Here is a 13,378-nt window from a genome sequence, read left to right as displayed (position 1 = left end):
TTAACGGCAGGCGAATGAAGCGAGTGATATAATGTGATGATTTCCTTGTTTAAATAATGGTAATCATTCAACAATGTTATTGTGTACATTTGAACAAAAAACTTGTTTGTAAAAAAATGCAACTTCAAAATAAACATCAATGATAGAAGTCTGACATCTTTATCAAAGATGTTTGATTGACAGTAAAATCAGTTTCATCAGTCTTTCCCTTGAGTCAGCCGGCTGACTTCCTCAATGACCATTCCGCGCTCCCTAACGTACTGAGTTAAACGTACTCGGAAATTTTGAGTTCCTCCCACTTATAGATGGTGTCATTCTTTTAATGTTATTATTTTATTTCTTGTTCTACGCTTTAATAAACTGAATTAAATTAGAGCTTGACAAAAAAAACATTCATTTGGGATCATGCCATGTGTTTAATCAAAACCAGCTGTCCGACATTGTACATATATAAATAGTAATGTTTTAGGTTTTTTAAGTTACATGATTTTTTTTATGTGAGAACTTTATGATCATATTTACTCAAGAGAGCATAAAATTTCTTATGCCCTCTTGATTTACTCTAATAACCTAAAAATTATTCACCATCAGAACTCTAGCGATCTCTCGATTTTTCCCATGTTTTTTTCTAATGTTATTGTTCCTGGCCGAATTCACCGGAAAGTCATTTTTTATATTATCCCTATGCATTAGCTTTGACGTTACCGGCAAATTTCACAGACATTGCATTGGCAGTATGCTTTCGTGATTAGTATTTTGTGCCTACGTTTCGGTGAAGCTTGACGTCTCGTATCCCGTCCTTTTTGAATCACAAAATGCGCGATTTCAAGCTACTTAGTACAGGTAAGAGATTCCATCTTAATAAACCTCGTTACACGTTATTTTCAAGTGTGATAATTTTTTGAAAAGGATTTTTTTTGAAGCCCCGACAGTATTTTGGTAGAAATTATGTCTGTGTACAAAAAGATTGTGGTGTTTTTGCCTGATCGCCTAGTCAACACAAAGCCTGTCCACAGCAGGATTCTGTATTATTTCGCAGCATTGACCGGCACATTGGAACTCGATTTAGAGGATGTAACCAGCATCACAAACGTGTTAAGCAAAATGCGTTTTACTATCGAATCCGTTGTATCGCGAAGCCGCATTTTAAAAAACATCGATTTTGTCTTTTGGAATTTCTTGTTCCGCCGGTCAAATTATTCTAAGCCAATCAGATTCTTGCCATCTCTCGCCTAGTGCAATTGCCTGGCTTTCTGTGGCGACACTGTCTGGTTTTCGTCCAGAGGATAGCCAGGGAATTGCACAAAGCGAGACTCCAATTGCCTCAGAATGGTTATACTGACGGAACAGAAAACCAAAACAAGTCGTGTTTTGAAAACGCGGGTCGCGATGCAACGGATTCAACAGTAAGACTTGAAGATATCTGAGAGAAAAAGGAGAGGGTATTTTCTATAGCACCCTTATGTATTCACGCAAACAAGTTAGCAAAAAGCCTTCTTAGCAGCCGTCCGCGTTAGTTGCGCGACTAGACGAGACAAATAGCTAGCGAGAGAAGCAACAAAAATATCATAATACATCCTTGAGCCTTGGTTATTAAATAATCCAGACATTATTTTTCTCTTTATAGCTGCCAATTTATAATGTTAAGTATCAGGGAAACATAATATTTCGTTTGAATTAAATTTTAAAGGTTGTTTCGTATGTCAATAGGATCAAACACGTAGTTAAATGGCACAAGTGTAAGCCTTCCGTGGCCATCAGCGTTTTCCGGTGTGTGCTATTTTCTTGCAAACAATCCTTTCAAAACATGAAAATCTATATATTCAATTGAACGCCATTTTAGCAAATGCCACCAATCACAGACTCAGTTTGAATACCAATTAATCAAAATATCGGAGTTGTTTGATCACCATTGATAATGCTCCGCTTGCTTTTTCAAAGGAGTATATTAGGCGAGGGTGAAGTGGATTAATAGTGGTTAATCTTGAGCAAACTTTAAATCATCGCGCAAGAAACACGGGGAGTCTCAAACCGATTTTCCTTAACCATTGATTCCAAATATATATAAAAATATAGTCACTATGGAGAAAAAATCAACGTTTATTGAAATAGCCGTATTGTTTGAGTCCTCTCGGGATACCGATCACGATGAGCTTTTTTTTGCCTATACACTCAAAGTTTGGCACTCGCCTTTTTTCCACGCCTAGGAGGACTAGAAGTTCCGGGTTGGCTAAAAAAAATGCAACTCCACGCGGATAGGCGTATATCCCAATCCTAACAAAGGATATACGTTTTTTAGTCCACTTGCATAATGCAACAAATTGCATGGGAAGCTGTACACGCCCGGGGCGTTTATTAAGTTTCGATGGTCCGAGGGGGTGTGTGGGTGGGGGGAGGGGTCGTTCAGTAGATAGGAGGCGTTCTTTACAAACTATAACAATATAACAAATCCAAGTTCAGTGTGGTTCCAGCCTCAAGTCAGGATTACGATAAATTATAGCCTGCGTAGCAAACGCAAACTCAGGGGTCGTCCACACTGACACGGATTCAATTAAAAGTATCCGGATTCGTTTCGCCAAAAACGCATCACTTGATTCGCGTCCACACTATCGTTTTCGCAGCGTGTTCGCCTGGATCCAGCCGTCCACACTAACACGGATTTAAACGTTTGAAAACGCTTAAAGGTACAGGGTGACGTCATTTTTATGATATGCGCATGCTCAAAGCAGCAGACGCCATTGTTTTCATTTTGGTACGGATTCGACCGTCCACACTACGGACCAAAGTAAACGGATTCATTTTGATTCACTTTCGACGGCGTTTTCCAAAGTATCGCTCGTGTTAGTGTGGACGCCCCCTCAGATCAATAGGCCATTCCAGCTATAAGTTTGCGCGCGCATAACCATAGAAACCTACCTCAACTACCAGAATGCAGTGCGCGCTTTTTTGAGCTTACATCAAACGAAGCGCGCGCTGCATGCCGGTAGTTGGTGAGTGCTCGCGCATGCCTATATCTGGAATGGCCTATTAAATGTGATTTATATTTAAAAAATTCCTATGTCGTTTGCTTTTAAGCTGGGAGGGGGGTAGTTTTGGGCGTTTGTTAGCCATAAAGTAGATCATTTCTTATTAAAAAATCTTCAATTACTTTTTGCTTTTTCCACATTATACACATGATTGCGCATTCCTTCCCCTCAGCCAATCCTGGATACGCGCCTGCAAACTTTTAAGCTTAGGCAGTTAGGGAGGGGGGGGGACGTTCATTAGGCGTTCTTTAGATAGTGGGCGTTTATTAGGTCATTTGCGGTAAGTAACCTTAAGTACCATCAGGGAACATGACGTACAAAAAGCTACATAATATTTGCACAAAGAATGTAAAATGATATTCAATCAACCCAAAAGTGCGCATCAACTCGAATGTTCCCATTTAATAAAAGTTGCCCACCCCTCCCCTCTTCTCCCTAGTGTCGATCCACTTTCCATGAGATGGAGACAGTTTGCCTGGTTTGCCCGGCCTCCTTGCGATAAGCTGTCACACTTTTTGGCCTTATGCACATGATATATTCACTCGCGTCATGCTATAGGAAATCGTGGCGTACTCATGTTCTCCCTTTCAGACCATTAATCAGTCTGGTGCGGATTGTATTGGCGAGAGCACCAAAGAATTTGTAAACTAGAACCTAATTCTGCACTATTATGTCATGGTAGTTCGCGTATTTTGCTAGCTTTAGTCTGTACATGAGTGATTTGCAGAGTGAGTATTCGGAATGCATTCGATTCTACTTCATGGATAACCAAGGATACGGTATGAGATTCTATAATAACTCTATAAGGACAACTTTATTTGCATACCATATAATGACAATGGTTAAGTTAAGAAGCAAAAATAACCATTGCGTGTAGATTTAATAACAAAAAGAAGCAAAAATAACCATTGCGTGTAGATTTAATAACAAAAAAAATAATTGTTTCTGTTCCTCTGAATATATATAGCCGAGGTTTGATTCAGAAAAACGTTATTAATCGAGGAAAAGTGATGCATCCGTTATGGGTATGCTTTTGATATTGGCAAAGTAGTTCTGATTCTAATATTTGATAAAAAGAACTTTGTCTGTACTCAAAATACTTCTTACATATTCATATTTCTAGTAAGGCAGCGATTTTAAAGTAAAGTGCTATGTGGGAATCAAATACGTGTCAGCAAAATAAAAAAGGGTAGTTGAAAACAAATCAATTTAGGCGCGCGTGTCGGGGTAATTTGACACTCTTAAGGTGGATAATAATAGTTGGTCTTCGACTATTGTTTTTTAGCAAATAGAATACACAGATTTCGCTTATTAAAAAAAAAAGAAAGTCGCAAAACTACAGAGCGATCGAATGTAGATAATCATTTAAAGAAAGAGGTTAAACTTTTTTAATGTTACCATATAACGTTGCTAGCCTCTTTCTCGGTGTATTTTTTTCATCATCTTTCTCTGTCCGTTGCATTCATGTGGAGCCGTTGTTAATCATGAAATGCTAGTCAGCGGTTGCAGTAAAATAATATGGGTTCGAGTGCTTGTTGACATAAAATTTATCTTATTGTATGTTTTTTTCACTTGTTTTTACACAATCTCATTTGCAAAAAAATTGTATTTTTTTTTTAAAGAATAAAAAAATGGGTTATGAAAGTAAGTTAGTAAATGTATTGGAAACAAATCTCTTCTAAATTTCGTAATCTTCTGATGAATTCTTTTGACTCTTACCATAATATTACGTTAAATATTTCGTGGAACAGAGAACATACCCACCATCTCGGCGAAAAGGCCATTATTAATCGAACTTTTGTTTCAGAATTTGTGTTTGTGCGTTACTGGCATATTTACCATTGCCTTTGCAAACCTTTACGACTCTGCTACCCCTAAGCAACGTCTTAAAAATAAGGCATTAACAAATCCTATTTCCCTTGTTTTGCCTTGTTATACTTTATTATTTAAATCTCAATGTAGAAAATTGACATTTACAATCCAGAGACGCCACTTTTTTTTCTTCTAAAAAATATTGTATTCTTAGTAAAAAAAATAATTGCTTGTAGTATATTTTAAAGTTTTTTTCTGGTCCCATGCGTTTCCGATATCTCCTCAGTGCACGTTTCTCTGTTTCAGTGTTAGCTGACGGGCATAGCGGAAGGCTTAGCTAAATTACGAAGATAAAATCTTGCCTTAAAATCGATTGTTGGCGATTAAGTATAGATCAGCTGTCTTATGACAACCCTGGAAGTCTTTCCTTTCGCCCACAAGCACCTGAATATGTAGAAGAGTTGACAATTGAATCTTTATTATATAGCTTTAAGTATCATCCAACATCCAAATTTCTCACGTATTAGAAACAGAACAAATGCCAAAAAAAAAAACCCACACGAAAGATTCATTAGAAAAGCGATCACTGTAATACGCGAAATCCCAAAATGAGAAGTAAGCAAAAAACGAAAAAAAAAAAAACATGGTCCCTGCGGGTCGGATGCAGGAACTTAGCAAAATGAATTAAGGTGGCTCAAATGTATTTTTTTTGGGGGGGGGGGGAGGGTGGAGATGCTAAAAAATGAAATTCTTACATAAGTTGAATTTCATTCTATTTATTTTAACTACAAGTTTCGATTGCACAAACCGTACACAAGTATGCGCGCGCGTTTTGATACCAATGCCGTGATAAGAACCATATTGGGCATTCTCCAGAATATTTTAGCGTGCATATATCTTTAATCGCTTGTTTTGGCGAGTCTCTTCGGTTGCAACCGTATGTAATTGCATTTTAAAAGTTTACTAGATAAGATTTGTAATAACTCACGTTGAAGACAAAACCTTATCTGGCAATAAAAAAATCGCAGTCCCTTGGAAAAAAAATATTTTATTATTTATTTTGAAATGAATAAAAAGAAATGCATATTATTTCGCCACTTAGCTTTTTGGCTCAGAAAACAGTCTATGAACTAGACACTATAAATAAATAATATCCATTTTTATTTTGTCCTTTCACATGAATACAACATAAGAATTCTAAAAAAAAATTATTAACATATCTAACAAAACACAAGCTCTGTTTTGCATTTAATTGAACCAATAACTCTAATTCACAAAGTCAAAATAACTCTCATTTAAAAAGAATTTCACAAGGTGTCATTGACTCCTTATGAAATGATTACGATTTATTTTGATTACATTGAACAATGTAACACTATCTTTACTCTTAATTGAAAGTTTCAGCGAGAAACATTAAAATTTGTGTGCATAGTTCACTTTTAATAACTTTCCCAAACAGCTCACTCAACATGTGGTTACCGCTAGGGGGAATACACGATGAAATTGTTTAGTTTTGAAAAGGTACGGTGTCACACAGAATCATTTCAAAATGCTAATATCTACTGTAACCCTACAAAAACACCTATTGCTTCCCACGAACATTAGTTTGGTGCTAACCAATACGACAAGCTAAAAGCGCAGTGTACATTTGAGCGGTTATGACCCCTGGGGGATAAGTAAAGATAGCTTTCTCCCGCCATACTAAGATTGGCTACGCGCCTATAGTAATTTGCATATGCCAGTTTCCTGTCGTACGGTCTCCCACTAGTTCGGCCACGCTCAATGTTTGGCTTCTATATTTATATTACAGCACAGTCTAAACGCTACGTTATTCTCTATATATTGTGAATTCCATGGATGTCTTTCGGGCAAAGCCGAAAGGTGGATTAGTCTTGAGTTCATTCTTAGAGTTTCCGTTTATTTGAAGATGGTATTTCCTTACCCTTTTTCTCTCATTTGTTTTTCTATTTTAGCTTCGTCTTTGGATGTGGAGCAGCCCAATGCTTCTAATGGAGACTCCAGGCCGTCGGAGATTTCTCTACTTCCCAGGTTATCCCACGGGAGACTTCCCAGCCTCGCTACTCTGGTAAGTTGAACATAAACAATAACAAAACGATATGATATACCTGTTATATTGACGTGTAGTTTTTTTAGGATTGCGATTATATTTTTCGTTCAATATTTTAGTTCAATATATGTGCTACTTAAACACTTTATTTATTTAAAAAAAAGGTAACCTCCTACGAAAGGATTTTTATGTTGGGATTTAGCTTGACCTAAAAAGGCAGTCATTTTTGTTTTCTAAACTTTTGAATGATGTGTAATAAATGTAAAGATAAAAAGTGTCAAAAATGTTGATATTTATTTAATTTAATTTTTTGTTATGTTGCGGTAACTTAATAGGAACTTGGCCATTTTTTTGCCCTTGTTAGAATGAAGTGAGGTCCCATCTCAGAATAATTGATGTTTTGAAAAAAAAGGCTCTCGCCTATGTTCCAGAAAATGGGGAAAAAATAAATAAAAGGAAGGCTTTAAAATCCAACTCTATAATTTTGCTGTTTTTAAAATATTTTTTTTCCTTTTTTTTTTTTTTTGCAAGGCTGTCTAAACGGGAAAATCTCCCGCGTTCAAACCTTCTGTATCAAAGCAAACATTTCACACGAATGTACTCGACGATTGACAAGCGAGTTTCATATTTTCTATCAAATGCTGGATTCATCATTTGCAAGCTCAAAACCTAGTTCAATATCCCTCTTAATTGATTAATATTTTCCTTTCATACTTCTCTCAGGCATAACTCCACTTTTTGAGGTAATATTATGAGAATCACAGAACAACTGTTTTTTGTGCGTGTTTCTAATACGTTATAATGCCGTTTTCTATGTTTTGATAAAACCTGTTGTCTTTGTTTAGAAGAGCTTTTATTTTTCGAAAAAAAAAATGAATAATTTCGTTTTTAATTTTCTCTCCTAATATCTTTACAACCCAAAGTGGCGCCGCATTTGTATTCACAATACGTGTAACGAAAAAGTATTTTTTGTTAGATGAGCGTGGCCGTTGTAATACCATTTGTTTTATCTGCGTTTTTAAAGACTCGTTTTGTATTTTACTATTGTCTTTTTGTCGAGGGTAAATTATTTGTTTCTTTCGAAAAGCGTAATTCAGAATAAACGATTCTCCCTATATCATAAATTCACACCGCCTTTCCAGTAATGTTCTCTGATGTGCTCACAAAAATCATAATCTAATATATCACTGACACCTATTTCCTGTTACTTAACAATTATTGAGGCAAATTTTCATTAGAGAAAAATACCTTTGATTAGGCGTGTATGAGGTATAATTGGCAAAGTGAATGCGAAGTAGAAAGTGCGCAATTATAAGCGTTAGGGGGAAATTTGAGTTCGAGTCAGCAATTTTTGTTGAAATCTGACAAGTTTTTAGGCCATTTAAGAGGGATCATTAGGATTTTTTTTAGACTATTGGCTTTGCCGAGGTTAGGAAGAATAGAGATTGTTAGGCTAAATACTGATAATAAACCACGGAATTCCCTCTTATTTGGCTGGAATATATGCCATGTTTTGCAACGCGCTCTCCGTTTTTGCTTAGGCCCTGGGGTAAGATAAATCAGCAACTTTTTCGATCCGTAATCGGAAAGTTCTCTTTCCACACGTAGCGTAATCGAATCGTCCTGTCCAGTATCGGATAATTCCAGAATTATCCCGTACCCAAGGCTCTTTTAAAGCATAAAGCGTTGATTTGTTATTGCATTAAGCGTTAGTATTACATTACTCGGCGAATTGGACGTGGTTTGGTTTCTCCCAAGCCGTTTTAGCTGCTCTGGCGAACAATTTGTCCATTAGACACAAAGACAAGCTTGACATAGTACAGGTGCAATGTTGGTGCACTGTAAGCATAGCTAGATTAACCTGAACACAGGGCTAGAAACTGGGTGCGAGTTTGACGCCATCGGAAGTTCAGGGTTGTCTGAACTGGTTGTGTGAGGAGGAGCTTCAAGCAGTCTCCACTTCAGTCAAGATTGGAGGGAATTCCGTGATTTATTATCAGAATTTAGCCTAACAAACTCTGTTCCTATTAGGCTACAGTACTACCTGTTTAGAAGAACCTAGGCTTTTCCAGGTTAGTCTAAACAGGTTCTTATTTCAACGGGTGCTATTTTAAATTTTAGGCTACTTTGGTTCTTAAATAGGTTCTTAATTAAAAAGAAGAGTTAATATACTAATGGCTGGTATAGAAGTGCGGTATCTAGATAGATGAATTTACAATACCGGCCTGGCCTTCGTATAATATGTGGTCGAGACCCCTTAAAATATATTTTAATTCTCATTATCATGATAAGAATGATAAGATCTTATTTATTTTTTTAATGAGAACCTGTTTCAAATTTTAGCCTAAATAGATTCTTATTTAACGGAGGCCTAAATTGGTATTTTTTAGGCTAACAGGTTCTTAAGTTCTATTTTTTTAAATTCTAGGTTCTTAAGTTCTGATAAGCGGGTGGTAAGTACTGTATTAGGCCACTTGTGCTAATAAATCACATGACTTGGTCACGTGAGGCTTTAAGATACCAATGGGTATACCAGTCACTTTAAGACCCTCCCCACTTATTAGTGAGACTAGCCCACTTCGACTTCGGCACTGTATGAAACGTGACTAAGAATGCCCTTGGAGGTGAGGGACTATTCTTCTAACTTCAGACAGGGAATAAGCTATTCGAAGCAGGGTTCCCCGAGCCTTATTGTTTGTAAACGCTTAAACGTATTTTTGTCTCACCCCAATGTAGTAAATTTTCACGCGATGTTTGTAACTACTCTTTTGCATCTTGATTATGTTAGTACTTCCGCAGTAAGCATATTTTTCTAAGATAATTCCTTAGTAAAACTTAACGATTGCACACTTATCGCATTATTGGAAGTCTTTTTTAACACACTGTTATCGAGTTGAACGAGAAGTACGATTTTCTCATCGGCACTTTTCTTTCTTTCTGGGGTTCGTCAGCTTGCTCGATAACAAAATGCATGCATTAATTTTTCGTATCGAAAATCGTAGATTCACATTTATTGTAACGATGATAATTGTTTTAAATCTTTATTTTGAAACAAAATTGCTGGTGTTGCCACAGGGCACGGGCGACTGTCGCCTTTTTCAGTCTCAGTGGAAGAGACATCATCAGCATGCAAATAGTAAAATGGCATGTAAAAAAATTGAAAAATGGTACGTATAAAATTGAAAAATGGTATGTAAAAATGTAAAATGGCATGTAAATAATTGTAAATTGGTACGTTAGAAATTGAAATATGGCATGTAAAAAATTCATTATTTATCATCTCTAATTTTATCATCTCAAGCGAGCTATTACTTAAATCTTTCCTTATGTAATACGAGGAAATGATACGGGTAAGGATATTGAACATTGGGTCTCTCCGCGGGAAAATATGTTTGACTAATCCTATTATTTTATCATAATGCCATTTTACAATTTTTACATGCCATTTTACAATTTTTCCATCATCTTATCCATAAGAAGTGGTCGTGTTTTGACCACTTTCTCGGAATCCTGCTTAATATTTTTGTGGTATGTACTAAGTTTTTGTTTTTTGTATCCATATGTTCTTAGACTTTCTGTTGCTGTTTACTTTTAATCGGATGTCGCCTGAATAGTTCTATTTATTAACACTTTTTATTACTCTACACCGGGGTACAGTGTTTTGAGGTCTATCTTCAGGGCTAATATTATTGATCGGCTGCTCGTGCAGTTGGTATTATGTTAAAAGACCGGCCGCGACGCTATCCGACACTGTCAAGACTTCTACGACACGGCCATGGCGCTCTACGACCACAGCACTATAACAACACGGCCGAGACGCTATCACGACACTGTCAAGGCAGTATAACGAGATGGTAACGACACATTCACGGCACGGTAACAAAAGGTTCTCGACACTAGCACGGTAGCATAAAGACATGGCCACGGAACCACGGAAATGTTACGAAACGGTCACGGATTGGTAACGACACTATCACTGCATGGTAACGGCACGGTCACGGCGTGGTAACGACACGCTCACGGCACGGTAACGACACAGTCACGGCATGGTAACGACACGGTCACGCCACGGTAACAAAAGGGTCACGACACTATAACTATAGTATAACGACATGGCCACGAAACCACAGCACGGTAACGACACAGTCACGGCATGGTAACGACACGGTCACGCCACGGTAACAAAAGGGTCACGACACTATCACGGTAGCATAACGACATGGCCATGAAACCACGGCACGGTAACGACACAGTCACGGCATGGTAACGACACGGTCACGCCACGGTAACAAAAGGGTCACGACACTATCACGGTAGCATAACGACATGGCCACGAAACCACAGCACGGTAACGACACGGTCACGGCATGGTAACGACACGGTCACGCCACGGTAACAAAAGGGTCACGACACTATCACGGTAGCATAACGACATGGCCATGAAACCACGGCACGGTAACGACACAGTCACGGCATGGTAACGACACGGTCACGCCACGGTAACAAAAGGGTCACGACACTATCACGGTAGTATAAAGACATGGCCATGAAACCACGGCACGGTAACGACACAGTCACGGCATGGTAACGACACGGTCACGCCACGGTACCAAAAGGGTCACGACACTATCACGGTAGCATAACGACATGGCCACGAAACCACGGAAATGTTACGGAACGGTCACGGCACGGTAACGACACAGTCACGGCGTGGTAACGACACGGTCACGCCACGGTAACAAAAGGGTCACGACACTATCACGGTAGCATAACGACATGGCCATGAAACCACAGTAACGTTACGAAACGGTCACGTGGCAATGATACGCTCGCGATCAAAAATCGCTGATATGACTCAGGGCTGTTACATAATCCGAGTGGTAAGGAATCGGCAGGAGAAGAATAAGAAATGTGCCGTTAGTACCATCGGTTGGAATAAATGCTAAATTAAACAGATGGTGTTCTTAGGCGATGTATGCCAACGGATTATCAATTTTTCATTAAAGAGCTTCCACATTTATTTTCTCTGCAATTAGGTAAAGTGAAGTCTTTAAAGTGGTTGCTTTTTTGTTCTACAAGTTATATCTATTACGTAATGCGCTTTTTGAAAGCTGTTTCCAATACATAAGCAGGAAATAGTGAAACAATTAATTCTCGACGGTTTTGTAGTCTCTCTGGTGCCGTCTTTAATGAATTTCAAATGTTGGGGCTAGATATACGGCAGAAGGCAATGTCTTATAATTAGACAACATGTTTGTGCTGATAAAGACTTTTTTTTTCACGTTCAAATACGATTATAAACAGCATTACTTTAACCGAAATTAAAATTATATAAATACGAAATAATTATATTTATTTAACAGTGTTCAACAGTGTTTTTAACTCAACAGGATTGAAGTAAAAATCCAACTTATTATGGGAAATGTAAGATTTTAACAAATTCCTATAACCGTCGTGTGACGTTATTTTGTACTTTGTCCTAAAACTAACTTAAGTTTCTTTGTTTTGTTTCGACTCATCACTCATATGGTCCCATCTTGCTCCTTAAACAGCTTCTCTGACGTCTAATTTAGATCTATTTGGATTAGTTTGACTTCTATTTCAGGTCTTTAAAGTTCTATTTCAATGCGATTTACTTCTCCCAGTGGTATTTCCCTTCCAACTTCCCGTAGGTCCTGTGTGTCTATGAATAACTACCCTGGATAGAAAATTGATAGTTATTGCGATATATTTACACCACCAAATCGAGCATGCCTAAGATTAGAAAGAATACAAATGTTGTTTTTTTTATTTGAGACCTGACGCAAAGATAAGAAAAAAAATGGAACTAGTGTCTTAAATGTATTTTTGTCATTTCCTCAAAGGAAGGCATATCTAGAATTGCGCCGTCTTGCCTGAAGCAATAATAGTATTTATGAGTTATGTCTTTATTCTCTTATTGTATATTGTTTCATTTTGTTTTCCGTTAAGTGTCGTCGTGCCATAACCCTTATTGAAAGGTTCAATCCCATTTCTGTTCTCCCAAAGAACAGCAAATAATATCGGATCAAATGGACGTGTTTTTAGTGTACCACCTGTGTGTGTTAAACTTCCGAGCCATTTTTTATCGCCAATAAAGCCTCTCATGATTTTCCCCTGTATTTTATAATGCCCTAAAGCTGTTGTCCCCTTATCGTTTTTTTCTGTATCTTGTCGGAATCTTTTGGTTTTGATCTTTTTTCATTGTATTGTTTCGTCGTTTCGCCTTTAAGTGTTACGTTCTTTCTTTTTACTATTGTTCGGTCATTCTGTTTTTTTTTTTTTTTTTTTTTTACTCTCCCCTTTCAAATACTAAAAAGGAACTGGGGAATGTTACCAAATGAAATCTAGTTAACGCACTTTTTAATGCGTGCTTTCTTTTTAGGGTTTTCTTGTCACATTTTAATAGGTTCTGACGGACATTACATTGCGTTGCCGTGGCTGGTCCGCGCAT

At 37.6% G+C, this 13,378-nt stretch overlaps 1 protein-coding gene across 5 annotated transcripts in view; it reads left to right on the top strand.

Annotated features, from left to right (window-relative positions):
• LOC5519444 (transient receptor potential cation channel subfamily A member 1) overlaps positions 1-13,378 on the top strand; it is a 54,449-nt gene that overhangs the window by 9,407 nt on the left and 31,664 nt on the right. For 2 of the 5 annotated variants that reach the window (XM_048720837.1, XM_048720838.1), the window contains one exon: positions 6,812-6,924. In XM_048720837.1, the coding sequence (XP_048576794.1) occupies positions 6,812-6,924 (113 nt within the window). Of the gene's footprint in view, positions 1-800; positions 844-3,556; positions 3,806-6,568; positions 6,720-6,811; positions 6,925-13,378 lie in introns of those variants that run through there. The other 3 variants (XM_048720842.1, XM_048720840.1, XM_048720841.1) reach the window with 3 other exon arrangements.

The sequence above is a fragment of the Nematostella vectensis genome, chromosome 13 (assembly GCF_932526225.1).
Source record: "Nematostella vectensis chromosome 13, jaNemVect1.1, whole genome shotgun sequence".
Lineage (NCBI taxonomy): Eukaryota > Metazoa > Cnidaria > Anthozoa > Actiniaria > Edwardsiidae > Nematostella > Nematostella vectensis.
Note: the sequence above shows the minus strand (reverse complement) of the source record. Positions and strands in the feature narration are given on the sequence as shown.